Source organism: Epinephelus fuscoguttatus, linkage group LG15 (genome assembly GCF_011397635.1).
Source record: "Epinephelus fuscoguttatus linkage group LG15, E.fuscoguttatus.final_Chr_v1".
In the NCBI taxonomy this organism is placed as follows: Eukaryota; Metazoa; Chordata; class Actinopteri; order Perciformes; family Serranidae; genus Epinephelus; species Epinephelus fuscoguttatus.
Window position 1 is genome coordinate 36,860,652 of NC_064766.1, and position 16,500 is coordinate 36,877,151.

Below are 16,500 nucleotides of genomic sequence, written 5' to 3' on the forward strand. Positions count from 1 at the left end.
TTTTATATATAAAATAAAATAATTTTGCAACCACAAATTTAAAACAAGGACATTTCGTTCTTGGGTTGTAAAGCCTAGTTAAAACAATAATAATAATAATAATAGTAATAATAATAATAATAATAATAATAATAATAATAATAATATTTAACAAGGCTATACAACCCAAGGACGAAATTTCCTTGTTTTAAATTTGTGGTTGCAAAATTATTTTATTTTATTACTGTTAGTCCCCTAGTGTGTTGGGGTTGCAACCCAAATAAATATGTAGGGATCAGTGTTTTATTGTCCTAATTGTTCAACCACAGGAGGAAATGACAAGAAATGAGTCTGTCACCATCTCCAAAAAAGATCTTTAGTTTTGCTGTAGCCTGAATTAAATTATGATGATGAATATTGTCTTCATTCAAAGATTTACTGAAAGGGCACTTAACTCGATGACGTCATTTTCCCAATGCTTCAAAAAATCTTAAACCAGTAGATGAATGCATCTTTGCACACCACTTTTATGAAATGTATGAGTTAAACTGCTTGCTTTCTCTGTTTCTCTCCTCTTTTTGTATCAAACTTTAACATTTTGCAGCCGGAGCACTGACGCAAGTGAAGAGATTCCGCATTACGTCATCGCGAAGGCCACATACAGGAGGCAAACGCTGCCTCTATTCTCCTCAGCCAGTAGGCTACGCTACCCGAAAATTTCCACAACACAAGCTTTGCAGGAGAGCGGCACAAGATCGGCCGCTTCGTGCAGTGATGCAGCAGCCCACACCAAAGAAACCCTGATCGCACCGCGGGACACGACCGGCTGTCGGATTCCTGGATGGAAAACAGTGATGTTGCATGACATGCCTCGAAACAAATTGTGGTAAGTCTTGTGCAAGTGCGCTGCTGCAGCTGCTGGAGGCTGGCAGAGCAGGCAGACGAGCGACCTTAACCTACTTTGTCACTCTGGGTGAAATGAGTTTTCCCGATCAAGTTTCAGCGATAAAAACAGGGCTGTGTGAGGATAAAAACATTAAAGAGGGGAGCCCTGTATGCATGGAGATATTCCTGAAACAATGAGACCTTTGTGTCGCGTACTCACAGGTGTCTCTGGCGTGACAGGTGATGTCTGAGCTGAGTGTGTACCATGAGGTGCTTGTTGCCTTTCTGCCCTTTTACCTTTGGCCTGTGGTGGAATTTAATGTTTTTGTTGATGTCCAGAGGGCAATGTGACCCTGTCTGTGCCCAGCAGTGCATCTCTTTTCAAGCTTGTGATTACATATGTAACTCTGTGTTGGCTATCACAGAGTCAAACAGAAAACATACTGTATCTCCATTTATTCCCGTGTGTCTTCTATTTTTCTATACTTTACACAATTTGCTTTTTTTAGTTTGTGCAAAGAACTCCAAAACAAAATCACAGCACCAGCAGATTTGTAGCTGTACTCTCATTTAACACCCAAAGTTTTGGCCTTTTTGCAGCTGAAACCATGGTGATCATCAGCAGGCGACAGAGCGCACAGGGCCCTCCAGCAGACATCACCGGCTGGTACCACAAAGGAGGAGAGAGAACTGTGTCTCTACCTACACAGCATTTACCACAACACTAACGCACATCACTGTGCTGTGCTGAGCTCTAACTGATTAACCTTAAGTCAATGGCGCAGCTTTTTCATTCCTGTCAGGGGATGGGATCCGGATGCCGGTGTAGTTTATAGTCTAGTGATGTAAAAATAACTCTGGCCAATCAGTGGTAACAGCTGCGATGTACTGTACCGAGCCGGCCAAACACAGATTGCTCTGTAACTCAAGTAAGTGCTTGTGTTTGGAAATGTTGCATGACAATCTGTTCCAGCATGGAGGAGGATATAAATTAACAGCACTGTCCACAATGTTTTATTAAGCTGCTACAGAAATAGCCTCACAATGTAAACAACTCACTAATAAGGCATTTTTGCAGCTGAATTTTCGTCCAACAGAAGTTCCCGCAGCGTTAAAAGATAGAGTGAGTCATTGCTGTGAGACCCTCGGTGAAATTTTGGCAGAACCCCTGCAATGTTAATGTTTTATGATGATTTGCTCTTTTAAGGCAAGTTATTTTCTAATGCTGCCAGTATGACAGTGCCACAGAGAAAGAGTAATGTTTGCTGGGCACATGCCAGGAATGAGGTTTGGGGTCTGCAACTAGAGAGCCAGTAAAGCTGTACAAGAATGTGGAGCCTTCGCATTTGTAGTTAAAGATAGAGGCAGCACAGGCTGTATCCTAGCTGACAGTTTCTAATTTCAGATATCTTCAGTCGGCCCCGTCCATTTGGGGGCTGCTTTTGTCCCAGTGTTTCCTTGTTAGAAAGGAGTTTTTGTTGTGTACGACTGTTTCTAGAAAGAAGGACTTGGCTTGGTAATAACTCAGCTCAGGCTCGGGCAGGGGAAAGGAATACGACCATGGTGCTTTATGAGAGGTATGTTGATCATCTCGCTCCCCTCGCTGTCCTACACTTGGTATTGGCTGTGCTGGTTTAATATCTGCTCTTGCAATAGATTGTATCAATCTCAGTTATTTCAGAGACTGAAGACAGACCGCAGAAGGTCACATGTCTGTCGCTCAGGATGTGTTTGTGTGCTATGTGGAGAGGATATCAATGTTAATCTATAAACTGGTGCATATTTGTACAGTTTCACATCCACTCACTAAGTAAGTGATGAATGGGCTTGCATATCCATTACTTTCAAGATGACATTGGACTACATGCTGCTGGTAGTGGCCTGACACTGCCAACATTGTTGTTATTGCCCTAAAACTGATAAAACACTGTTTGTTTTTTACAGGGTTTTCAAATGCACCACTTTCTAATATGAACTCTAAAATGATTTTGTTTCTTATGTGGATGTTCTGCTCTGTCTTGTCGTGATAGATATGCAGTTTTTTTTCTGTGGTAGCGTGCACTGCCAAGCTGTGAGCTGATTTCCTGTAATACTTGATTCTGTAATTCCAGGTTAATTTATTAGCTTAATCTTTTTCCTCTTAAACCGGATTTCAAAGATTCCTAGAGCTATGTAATTGACTGCCTATTCTGACTGGAATCAGAGGGAAAAAGTACACTGTTGCTCACTTTTTAACACTAGGTGAATTCTAATTTCCACACCATGGGTCTCTGCAGTGTAACATTTGGGTCTGCCAATTAATGTCAGAGTAATTTGAAACACCATGCCTGAATGATCGTCTTGCAGAAAAAAATGTGTTTTCGAGCCACTCGCCCAAGAAGTGCCAGTGTGCTCTCGACTATCACCGCACCAAGCATTATCTCATAGAAGATACTGTGGAAAAAACTTTTCTCTACAAACTTTGCTTGTCTGCAGTGGGAGGTGTAGTGTGTGTGTGAGTGAGTGTGTGTGTGTGTGTGTGTGTGTGTGTGTGTGTGTGTGTGTGTTGGAGTTAGGGGGGGTGATTAGTACTATGTTTTTACGAATGGAGCGGCTGGGATCTTTGCTGCCATGGCAACAAACCACATGACTAGGTGTATTAGATTGCCTCGGACAGTGTGCAGCGAGGCATGGTGTGAGCATTCTCTCTGCCGCTCTGCCCCTTTGAAAGTCTTGTCCTTGTCTTACTTAAGTTTTTCTTCTGTGCCCCCCCACCCCACCACCCACATTTCTGATAAGCACTGTAGTGTGCTACATTCAATTTGCAAATGTACTTTTGAAACAAAATGAAAAAGTGAGGTCACTGTGTATTTACCAGGGCCGGATTGATCTGCTGTGGGGCTTCAGGGGTAAAATGAACTGTGGCCCCCTTCTGCTCCCCCATTAGCATTTAATTATTTGTTTTGGCTAATTTAATTAAGCATGAAAATGCACAATGCAAACACAACATAGCCTGAAATAACAAAGGCCTTAAAGCGTTGCTGCTTCCTGTTTTTCGGTTCTTTCTAGCATAGCAATAGCATGTGTGTTAGCATTGATAGCACATACACTATGAGGTGGTGGTTTTCTCCACCTCCTTCACCTGAAAACAATGACCCCAATAAGATGAGGGTCAGCAGGCCACATACGCTTGATCCAATGACTTGCATTTTGGGAAACACTGCTGGTTCCTCTATGGATTCTCATACTACAGAGCCAGCACTGCGTACTCGCCCCAGCTGGAGAAGTGTGCTGGGAGACTGGCCAGAGGCTGAGTGGGGAGTTTGCAATGTTCCACAGTCTCTCATAGCTTTTTTTAGTCATGTAAGAATAAATAAACAACTCTGTTAAGTGCCAGAATCATATAAACACAAGAATAATAGCTGTCATGAAAATACCTTTGGCTATTTCAGTTGGAATCATGGATGCATTAGGAGAACTGGATACAGTATTGGAGGCGGGGCCCCCGTTCATTCCTATGGAAGTTGCTCAGTGGCGCAAAAAAGTGAATTTTCTGAGGTATGAAAGTACCCAGATCTTTTGCAGACCCAGATCTTCTCGTGGGGCACATATAGAGCAAGCGCACTCAAGACTTAAAACCGCCGAGCATGGCTGGCAGTCAACTTCTGACATGCAGTTTAGCACTCTGCTAACTTTAACAGGGATAAAATGATTTGTTTGTGTAGCTGCTCTGGACTTCTTTAAGTGTTATTTGACGGACTGGATCAAATCCCAATTGTGAAACAAGTCATTTCGCGGGAGTTGTGATGCTCAAAAAAATGTATCCACTGATGTACAGACATTGCTTTCACAATGTAAGTCTATGGGGAAATGTCTGTTTGTTTTTTGGGCCCCATAGCATCACCTGACGGACCTGGTCGTTGTAATCCCACTATTGGCCATTTTGTAAAATTAGCTTCAAAACCCAGCACTGTTCACACAGCAACGGCTCTCAACTAGTTCTTTGGTTCAGTAGGGGTTTGTGCTCATGACGATAACCAGCTAGCTCACGTTGATGTTTATTGGTTTGCTGCTCAGACGCAAGGAGGATGACATATGACCTACAGATGGTACTATAGTCATATGTCCTCTTTCCATTTTAACAACTACCTTCTTTTTTAACTTTGAGTATAAAATTATTTGTAAAAAAAAAAAAATAAAAAAAAATGGCGAATTCTGTAGCTGATCAACATTGTTAGCAAATGACTCAGAAAAATCTGATCACCATCACAAAGATGTCAAAATACGCTTGAGTGGAGCTTTAATATTTCAAGCTAGATTTGAACTGAGGGCCCCTGTATGAGGGCCTCAAGATTAGATAATTATGCAGATGTTGCCTTATGGCCCTTATCATTTCAGTTGATATTTAAAAACAGATGTGCAGTTTATCAAATAACCACAAACTAATTTGCTAAAACAACAGTTTGCTAACCCTGTGATTATCCAATCACAGCTATCCACATGCTGAAGCGCAGCATTCGAATTTAAGGACTTCACTAGAACGAAAAGACAAAGTGTTTGAGATGATTCTGGGTCAGTAGAGAAAATTGTAATTACAAATGACATTGTTACATTTATAAAATATAAATTTATTTCTAAATATTTTAGGGTGGCACAGTGGTGCCGTAGTTAGCATTGTCGCTTCACAAAAAGAGGGTTCCTGGTTCAAACCTGGGGTGGGTGGTTTGATCCGTGGGGTGGGGGAGCCCTTCTGTGTGGATGTTCTCCCAGTGTCAGCATGGGTTTTCTCTGGGTGCTCCAGCTTCCTCCCACATTCCAAAGACATGCAGGCTGAGTTAAATGGTGACTCTAAATTGTCCGTAGGTGTGAATGTGAGTGTGGATGGTTGTCTATGTCTATGTGTAAGCCCTGTGATAGTCTGGCGACCTGTCTGGGGTACCCGCCTATAAAATTTTAATTGTTAGGTGTTCAAATTTGGAAAATGTGAAGTGGCATCATTTCTTGTTTTCCTCCTTATGTAACAGTGCAATTTTATTTCCTGCAAGGGGGCGCAGCCTCAGCGATTTGCACTTCCCATGCCAGCTGGTCTGTATGTGCTGAGCGAGAACAGGGAGCTTGACAGGCATAGTAACAGTAACTAAGGGGTGGGGCTTAGTTACCAGTGAACCTGGAGCCTTTGGGCCCTTTGAGGGTCTGAAACTTAGCCTGGTTGGTTTCTTGCCTTGGTAATTGCTATTAGAACATTATGTAACAGTTAATGACATTTTAATGTAACTGGGAGTTTTTAAATGTCCACAATGGTAACCAGGTGGTGAGTGTTTTAAAGATTCATTATACACAGTGGTATTTCAAATGCTCTGTGAAGCTTCTGAAAATACAGCTCAGTTTAGCAGATAATGTCAACAGAATTAAGCTGAAAGCAATAGGAAGAGCATATTTGGTGATTGAACAACGCCTTCATTGGAACTGTTTCTGTGTACACAGGCTCTGACTTTACTTTCTCTCCTCTTGATCAGAATGATTGAAGACTTCAGGCGGAGTGGTGACAACATGGCAGATAGAAGGCAACTGTTTGTCGAGATGAGTAAGTGCTCAGGGCCACAGCTCAGCGTGATCTATGCCGGGCTGTTTTACTCACTGACCATAAAAACGGCAAATTCTTCTCTGTAACTTTCTTGTAAAGCAAATATCATGAAGATCAAGTGTCTCCAACCTTGTCAACCTCATTGATTTTAAACACTGACGGACACACATCCAGTATGACCTCATGCTCTCTCACTATTTACAAAGTGAGGCACACTTCTATGGAGACCCAAAGTGTTCTGCATTACACGAGACGTTATAAAGTGAGAAATCATAATGATAAATGCAGACAAATGAGACTGTCCTTCCCTAAAAAACACCTCATAGGTAATTTGTTAAGCAGCTTATTACCACCCATATTTATGTTTATTGTTAGACTGCAACTTCTCGTGGCAGTAGTAATCATGATGAGAGAAAAAGACGGTGTGTAAAGAACAACACTTGTATGCATAAACAGGAGGTCAGGGCTGATGGATGGGTCAAACAGTCATAAGACTTTCACCCAGGAAACTGCTGTTTGTGTCACTTGTAAAACCAGAAGCCACATAAGCTTTCATGATGTATGTAACATATGTCACATACTTAACTTAAACGATGTACATCAGGTTTTCCCACAGAATTAGAATCCATGGGTTTTGGTAGCTGATGACCCAGCATTGACGGTTAAGTTTCGCTTTCACAACATCAAGCATTCTGCTGCTCCATCTGTGCCCAGTGTACACACTGTGCCTCCATCTGTGCCCAGTGTACACACTGTGCACAGAGAGTGTGGTGCAATGAAAAACCGAGCAATGTTTATATTTAAATAGCACTCTGAATGAATGGTCCAGCCACAAATAAATGAACGTGTGGGAAACCCTGTTCATTACGTATGTCATGTACGTAACAAACGTACTTATTTTAACCCCAAACCATGATCTTGTCGTAAACCTAACCAGATAGTTTTGATGCCTCAACTTAAAGACCACCCTTTTACAATGTTACAACCACGTGTTAAAAGCTGCAATCGTTAATGGTCATTTATGTCATTTTTGTGTTGACCTCCTGCCACCATTAAGGCCACTTATTTAGGAAATGCTCCTGTGGGTTGTAGTAGAGATTATTTTATTTTATTTTGTTTTGTTTTATTTTATTTTATTTTATTTTACTTTATTTATTCATCATAATTTGTGAAATTCCAGGTTTTTTTAAGTAAAAATAAACGACATGAAGTTTTAATTATGATAATATATATCGTCTGTATTTATTTATATAATTACTTATTTCATTAAATCATTTATTTATTTGATATTGAACTCTTTGGGCCTCCATACACTCTCCTTCCAGAGCTCCATGTTATCTATGAACTAACACTGACATTTCCGATGTTATTTAATGATGACTAATTCTTCCTCAGGGGCTCAAGACTTGGACTCTATACGATTATCGACATACAGAACAGCCTGCAAACTCAGATTTGTGCAGAAGAAATGCAATTGTGAGTATGATGCAGTGCACTTTAACTGCATCAGTGTGCTCAGTCCTTTCCATCAAAGTGTTTACATTCAGTTTTCCTGTTTCCAGTGCATTTGGTTGATATTTGGAACGTCATCGAGGCTTTCCGAGAGAATGGCATCAATACCATGGACCTCAACGCTGAGCTCTCTGTGGCTCGTCTAGAAGTGGTACTGTCCACCATTTTTTACCAGCTGAACAAGCGCATGCCCACCACCCACCAGATCAATGTGGAACAGTCCATCAGCCTGCTGCTCAACTTCTTGCTGGCTTCCTATGACCCGTGAGTAACACGTCACGTGACGTGTCGGCGGCTGGCTGTGTACTCTCTCGTCTGAGGTTTTGACGTGGGCTAATGTAGTGTGAAATGTGACTCTGAAGTGTCTGCCAGAGTGGAGTGGAAATACAGACTATTTGCTTTCATAATGTCACAACATGCTTGTGTACAGTAGAGTATATCTTCAGAGATTTAAGAGTCAAGCTAAACTTTTTTTTAAGATAGTGCTCACTGTAGTACAAGTTTGTCTTTAAAGGGGACCTATTATGCTCAGTTTCAGGTTCATACATGTATTTTGGATTTATACAAGAACATGTTAACGTGCTTTAATGTTTTAAAAAACACTTTATTTTCCTACTGTGCTTTAGCGCCTGTCTCTTTAAACCCTCTCCTGAAAAAGCCCAGTCTGCTGTGATTGATCAGCTTTTCCACATCTTCCATCTTTTGGCATCTCTGTACTATAACTGCAGCAGGAGGTTGACTGTAATGGAGAATAGCAGCACTTTTTACCATGAAAAATCACCAATAAAAGCTTCTCAATACAAACTGGACATGCTCCAACAGGAATGTGATCTGAAATCAGGGAGAAATTCACAACATTGGCAACCAAGATTACATATTTCCCTGATGTTAGCATGTAGCTACATGTACGTAAGCAGTATACTTGCAGTCGAGAAATGATGTAACAGAGAATAGCAGCACTTTTTACTTTGAAAAATCAACAATAAAAGCATCTTATACAACTGGGCATGTTCCAGCTGAAATATGATCTGAAATCAAGGAGAAATTCACAACATCAGCAACCAAGATCACATGTTTCCCTGATGTTAGCATGTAGTTACATGTACGTTAGCAGTGTACTTGCAGGAGAATAGCGGCACTTTCTACCATGAAAAATCACCAGTGAAAATGTCTAAACATAACCGGACATGTACCAGCAGGAATATGATCTGAAACCAGGAAAAAATTAACAACATCGGCAACCAAGATTGCATGTTTTCCTGAGGATAGCATGTAGCTACATTGACATTAGCAGTGAACTAGCAGCCTAGGACTGTAGGAGAGTATAGCAGCATTTTCTACCAAAAAAAAAAAAAAAAGCTTTTAAACACAACCAGACATGTTCCAGCACAAATGTGATCAAAATGTAGGTAAAATTTACAACACCAGGAACCAAGATTACATGTTTCCCTGATGTTAGCATGTAGCTACATGTAGCAGTATAGGCTACATAATGGAAACACGTGGGCTGTATCCGAAATCATTCACTACCCCTGCTCACTATTTAGGGAGTTCTATTTAGAGGATGATATAGTGAACTTATCTGCAACATTAAAAAGCATAGGCCTACATACAAAACATGTCATATCAACGTGGGCTGATGAACCAACCTGTAACAAATACTAACATATTTGTGATAAAAACATGAAATTATACGGAGCGTAATTTACAAAGTACTTTGTGGCTGTTTGTGTTATGTTGTGATGCACTGCTCTGCTCACATTAGACATATTAATAACACCGGCAGACAGACAAGCGGAGAAAGAGCAGCGTTATTGCAACCTGTAATGTTTTGTTTAACCTTTGTTGTGTTGAAGTTTGTTTTACCAGTCAGTCATGTAATAACTTGTGAGTTTAGTGTATAACGTTACATGTAACAGTCCACCATTACAGCACAAATCAGAGCTAGTAGCGACTTAGCTTGCTAACATTAGCTAGCATTAGTAGCCCTACTCTGTACAGTAACTGTTGCGCACCAAAGAAGATCACTCGCCAACTTCTTTTTATGTGTTCAGGGACCGACTATACATTAAATTGACATTTAATTACATGGTAAAGAAACTAAAACAGACGCTGTCTGTCCCACACAGTCTGTCGGCGTTCCTTCGGCGCGTTGCATGATGGGATATATTGCTTGGTTCGTGACCCTTGGTCGTACACTAATTTTCACGATGCCTTGTGGGGTGGTTTGAGTCCACTATATAGGCTATAATAAAACCCACTATACATTTGGACAGCGCTTCAAAATGGTGAATTCTCTGTATAGTGAGTAGTGAGTGATATTGGACACAGCCTTGCGGTAGCATGCCTGGAACAGATGACCATATAAAAAAATCTGTCATGAGCTGATGTCTTAGGGCCGTTTCATAGTCGACGCAAAGGCACGCAGATAGGAATGCATTGGGATGCATCGAGACGCATTGGCCGCCATGATGCGTGCTTGTGTCTCAAAATGTGTTGTCCATGTTTTTTGATATGCGATGCAGCAACGCGTGGAATACCATGGGTTGCCAGCGGGGGTGATAATGCACGCGATGTACTTGAAATTAACCACTTTTTGTTATTCATAGAAGAAGCAGGTATGAAATATGGCGGGCGAGGAGGAAAAACTTTGTGATGTCGTACGGGCACACCCCCCATTCATATGACAGTTCTAGTGCCCTGCACTCTCATAAAATAGCAGTACTAGCTAGCTGGAATGTACCGCTGACTCTGCTACCCCCTATAGCGCGAGCGATGTATTGCATTTCAATTGTCGCCCGCGTTGCTTGCTCGCGTTTCGTGCGGCGACTATGAAACGGCCATCAGTTTAGCCAGTGTAGAAATAAGCAGTTGGAAACAGAGTACTCAGACGTTTGTGATCAAATATATTACTTTAACATAGGTATACCTCATTATTTGAAATTTTGGCTATATTTATTATGAACATCCTTTATTGTAACAGTATATATAACATACACAATATGTCCCCTTTAAAGGCCTTTTGGAAAAATTATTAAATTCATAGGATGTTAGGCACTGACAGCTTCTTTTAATATAATCTATTACCACAACGAAATTTTGTAATTGTTCCTTTTTAGGGAGGGCCATGGCAAGATATCTGTCTTTGTTGTGAAGATGGCCCTAGCAACCATCTGTGGAGGAAAAATCCTGGATAAATTAAGATGTAAGCAACACAACAAATCCTTATTTTACTTTTAATTGTGAAGAATGAAATTAAAATCACCCTTTTTACCTGTAATAAATCAGCTAATTTTATTCATGCAGTTATTAGTCTAAGTAATGCACTGCTTTGGAATTTCTAATACAAACTTATTAGTCTGTCTTCTACATCTCTCTCTGCTTAGCCTATTGTTCCTAAAGGAAGAAGCGGTACTGGCCGAGCTCTTCATGGCTGGAAGAAGTCATTATTCATTATCTGAAGGATAGGGTTTATTACATAATCTACAAAATCCGTGGGAGCAGTCGCAATGGCTCGTGAAGGGAAATAAAGGAGGGTTATGTTGCTGGTGTGTTATAACAATTGATATGAATAACCGCTTTACTTTGTACAAATAAGTGGGATAATTGTATTGTGTAATGCTGTAATTAGCCGACTGTGGTGGCAGCTGACAATTAGTTTGATTCATTTGTGTGATGTCTCCCTACATTGTTTCCAGATATTTTTTCACAGATATCAGATTCTGCTGGCATAATGGTGCACTCGCAGTTTGACCAGTTTCTGAGGGAGGTTCTTAAATTACCCATGGCGGTTTTTGAGGGACCTTCTTTTGGTTACACTGAACAAGCTGCAAGAACGTGCTTTACACAGCAGGTGAGGGTTCATTAACCACAGAGTGTTCCTGTGATTGTTTTAGCATTGGCGTTCCTGTTGAATCATCTCACTTTCCTCTGCGCCCCACGTCAACAGAAAAAGGTCTCCCTCAATACATTCCTCGATACGTTGATGTCAGACCCGCCCCCTCAGTGTCTGGTGTGGTTACCTCTCATGCATCGGCTCGCCAACGTGGAGAACGGTAAGACACCATGCAGAATATTTATAACTATGGAAAGCTAGCGGGCTGGGAGGATGTAAAGTTCAGCTTTGCATCATAATCTTGAGTCACCGCACACGCACAGTAGAGCAGACACACACCTCCAGTGAAAATGACCCATAGGGACCTTACACCCTGTGCATGAGTGTGTGTGTTTATCCGTATTTGTGATGCACTCATCGTCACAAGCCTCCTCCATGTAAAGCAGGGGAAACAGTCACATGCGTGCACAGATAAAGGTGGTGTCAGACTGATTTCTGCGTATTTGGTCAAAATGAAATGAGCATTAAAACAGAATCAACAGCACATCTGTGCTTAAATTAATGGAAATGAATCCTCTGCTCTTTGCATTGTGCCAGATATCTGGGTTTACAATCACATCTGTTTGTGCGCATGTGTTTGTCCATCTGTGTGTCTGACCCCTCCTCCCCTCCCTGCAGTCTTTCACCCGGTCGAGTGCTCCTACTGCCATACTGAGAGTATGATGGGCTTCCGCTACCGCTGCCAGCAATGTCATAATTACCAGCTCTGTCAGGACTGCTTCTGGAGGGGGCATGCCAGCGGTTCCCATAGCAACCAGCACCAAATGAAGGAGTATACGTCATGGGTAAGGGAAGGAGAAGGGGAGGAGGAGAGGGGCGGGCTAAGGGAGGTGTGTCCGCACTGGACCAGTCACTGTGGCTGTTTTTCGTTCTGCTTCACGACGATGTAAGGATGCTGAATGTTTGATGCAGGTGACAGCATTGCCGCAGCGATGCCATGTGTTTAGAAAGGAAATTAGTGTCCTCTGAATTTGCTCTTGTTTACCCCTAGAAATCCCCCGCAAAGAAGTTATCCCATGCCCTCAGTAAGTCACTGAGCTGCGCATCCAGCAGAGAGCCTCTTCACCCCATGTTTCCTGAAATGCCAGACAAACCTCTCAACCTAGCTCACATTGTGTAAGTGCATCTGCTTTCTTTTCTCTCTGGCTTCTATCGCAGATTTTAAAAGGTTTGATTTCATCCCTCAGCTGATAATTATCTTGTAGCTGCCTCGAAGTCTGAAGTGATTCCAGTCAATCTCTTGGGTCAACTGATCAATGGGGCTTAATTATAGCCCTGGGAATGATTGTGATCTGCAACACTGCTGCTACCTTTTCCTTGACTTGACTGATGCTTCGTGTTGTGGTATAAATAATGAAACAACAGCCTACACAAGCACAGACTGTAATGCTGCTTATAAAGGGCAGGTATAGAAAGATACAATAATGCTATATCTGGTGCAAACATCAGTCCCTACCATGTTTATCTGTGTTTATTATTCAAGTTCCTCTCTTTTTATTCATAGTATGTTATATCCCTTAAAGGGACAGTTCACCCCAAAATTAAAAATACATATTTTTCCTCTTACATGTAGTGCTATTTATCAGTCTTTGAGTCCTTGAGATATCGGCTGTAGAGATGTTTGCCCTCTCTCTAATATAACAGAAGTAAATGCCACCCAAAAAAAAAACCCATAAATTTGAAAAACTCAACAGCTTTGTCTCAAAATAATGCGCAGACCTTGTTAAGAGCAGTTTCATGTAGGAACTATTTTCTTTCTTCCAAACTACACCTCCCAACTGTATCACCACGCAGAAGGAAGAGTGCATCTACTCACAGATGAGAGGCTCTTGCTCGTGACAGAGCAAGATGTAAAGCTAACGTTACAGCTCAGCCAAGGAGGACGCCATTAATGTTGTTGAGTGAAGGCAGACATCTCTACAGCCGATATCTCCAACGCTCAGCAACTCACACAAAAACAGTCTAGATTGATTAATAGGCTACATATAAGAGAAATAATAATGTATTTTTGATTTTGTTGGTCGATTTAAATTCAATTCAGTGAGCTTCATTGGCATGACAGTTCCTAAGTGTTGCCAAAGCACAATGACAATTTAAGACATGGAAAATTCACAAACAGTGTATTAAAGCGACACTTACCTTTCTGGAAATTTTACACTTTTCTTTGTTTAGGTTAAAATGCTATTAATAAGCTGATGGCACACTAAAATGTAAGTGAATTCCACCAGAGATAAAACTCATAATTATACCATTCTCATATGGTTCTAAGAAAACTCTGACCAATCATTGCATTTGGACCAAATGCAATGATTGACCGAGCGTCCTGTATGTCTCCCCCACCTGGAGACCTCCGACTGACGTAGGTACTCACGTAACATTAAAAAAAACTCATCAGTCATCACTGACCACGGATAAGTTTCAAAACTCTGGGGTTGCGTTTGACTGTGCAGGACAGGTAACGTTATGTTTAGTTTGCTTCTATTATGGCATATAACATATAACGTTATATGTGACAACACAGCATCCAGTTGCTAAAGGCTAATGTTAGCCTACTGTAACGTAGCCTCTGAAACATTAACATTATCCTCCTTGTGGGTTTCCACTTATTAGTAACGTTAGCGCTACTATCTAACGCTAGCACTGTAACCTGTTCCAAAACTCATCAGTCATCACTGACTCCGGTTGAGTTTTAAACTCCGGGGTTGTGTTTGACTGTGCAGGACAGGTAACGTTATGTTTAGTTTGTTTCTAATATAACATATAACGTTATATGTGACAACACAGCATCCAGTTGCTAATGGCTAACGTTAGCCTCCTGTAGCGTAGCCTCTGAAACATTAACGTTATCTTCCTTGTGCGTTTCCACTTACTAGTTACGTTGATGATACTATCTAACGCTAGCACTGTAACCTTATTTTAAAACTCATCAGTCATCACTGACTCGGTTGAGTTTTAAAACTCTGTGTTACACTCGTTCTCCTCTTCCGTGTATCTAACATTACCTTGCCAACGCCCACGTCTATCATAGACGTAATGAGCACGTAATGGAGGAGGGGGATGGGACTTTGGAGGGAGGCAGGAATTGTGGATGTTCAAATTTTTTCTAAGTGCTGTAAGAAATGCAAGAAAGGTAAGAGTTGCTTTAATACAAAATCATAGACATACATTTCAAAGAAAAAACCCTCATTAAATGAAGGAGTAAATAAAAAGGCAGAGTGTGATCTGTGATGAAATTAACTATATGTTGGTTGTCTCTTAGGCTGTGACATGCACTGACATATCTTGCTGCGTCTATGGCACTGACACTATTTTCTCCAAGTAGATATTGCAAGAGTGTTTCAAAATCTTGGAGTGAACTGTCTCTTTAAGCAGCCAAAAGGATTCATATTTGTGCTGCCAGTTTTGTAGAATTAAATGTCTGCTTTGGAGCCTGAGGGGAGTTTTGAAGCCAACACCAATATTAGTATTTGAGAATTAAAAAATCTGATAATGATACAAATCAGTAGATGCAGTTTTTTTTTCTCACATAAACACATGAACGTTTTTTGATTGAGGATCCCTTAAATTTGACTGGAATTCAATATTTAGTGTAATCTTTGCACTCCTGGGCTGATTGTAATAAATGATCTCCATTCCTTTCCTTGTTCGATACTTTCCTCAGAGACACGTGGTGAGTTTGCTTTGATTACTTTACACATCCCAAAATGTGTCTTTGTGCATTTTTGTGACCGTAGATTTAAATCCTTTGTGCTAATTCTATATAGCAGTGTCAAGTCCCACCCACCCTAGCCTACTGACAGTCACTGTTGTCCATTCCCTTTTAAACACTTGCTGTGTTTGTGGATTCACAGATTCTTTACATCATTCATTGCATGTATTCAATATTTCACAAATCCTATAACTAATCATGTCGGACTTTGTTGCCACATCTAGGCCTGTCACAATAATTACGTTATTGAGTTGTCGTATGATTTATGGACATCAGTTTGATCATTTTGCCACCCTCAGTATTGCCTGTTGTGTTTACATGCGTGTTTGCGAGTACATGATGCCAGAATAAACATCAGGGTTTTCCCGAACATTACAAGAGTTGGGCGCAACGATTCTCCCTTGTTTATCACTAAACATTTGTTTCATGTTTAGGCCGCCGAGACCAGTGAACATCGCCAATGACTACTCACTCTCCCACTCCATGCCTACATCAGGGAACCCTTACTCCACCAAAAAGTGAGTACAGCCCTAACAATGGATGCCCTGGATTTTACTGCAGATCTTTTCAGTTTGCCACACTCCCTAAAGGCCCCATCCCCTGTAGACTCCGTGACCCACACTGTCTTTATTTTCTCGCCTTTATTTTCCAAAGTGTGTGTGTGTGTGTGTGTGTTCGTGTGTGAGCATTTGTGTCTTCCTCTTTCTTCCTTGTGGTTTCCTGTGCTGAATGTAAATGGCTTGCCTTACAGCAAGAATAATGATGTTGAGCAAAGAAAGCCCCTGACTGAGGCTGCTCCACATCTGTTGAAAGGGAGAGGGTAAGTGACACAGGTGTGCATATGGGAATGTCTTTGTAGCTCAGATGCATGCGTGAACTAATACAGATAATAATCATAGGGCATAAACTAGAGTGCTTATCCTCCTAAGGAACTAGTGTTCTCATAGAGGGGTTGAT

The 16,500-nt window shown here is 41.1% G+C and overlaps 1 protein-coding gene across 7 annotated transcripts in view; it reads left to right on the plus strand.

Moving 5' to 3' along the window:
* The first annotated feature begins 614 nt into the window (after window positions 1-614).
* Window positions 615-16,500, plus strand: part of dtna (dystrobrevin, alpha) — a 36,357-nt gene continuing 20,471 nt past the window's right edge. For 2 of the 7 annotated variants that reach the window (XM_049597400.1, XM_049597402.1), the window contains exons 1-11: window positions 2,195-2,441; window positions 6,360-6,427; window positions 7,823-7,903; window positions 7,990-8,203; window positions 11,059-11,144; window positions 11,638-11,792; window positions 11,889-11,994; window positions 12,453-12,619; window positions 12,826-12,950; window positions 15,978-16,061; window positions 16,295-16,363. In XM_049597400.1, the coding sequence (XP_049453357.1) occupies window positions 2,425-2,441; window positions 6,360-6,427; window positions 7,823-7,903; window positions 7,990-8,203; window positions 11,059-11,144; window positions 11,638-11,792; window positions 11,889-11,994; window positions 12,453-12,619; window positions 12,826-12,950; window positions 15,978-16,061; window positions 16,295-16,363 (1,172 nt within the window). In that variant the 5' untranslated portion in view covers window positions 2,195-2,424. Of the gene's footprint in view, window positions 866-2,193; window positions 2,442-6,359; window positions 6,428-7,822; window positions 7,904-7,989; window positions 8,204-11,058; window positions 11,145-11,637; window positions 11,793-11,888; window positions 11,995-12,452; window positions 12,620-12,825; window positions 12,951-15,977; window positions 16,062-16,294; window positions 16,364-16,500 lie in introns of those variants that run through there. The other 5 variants (XM_049597404.1, XM_049597406.1, XM_049597403.1 and 2 more) reach the window with 3 other exon arrangements.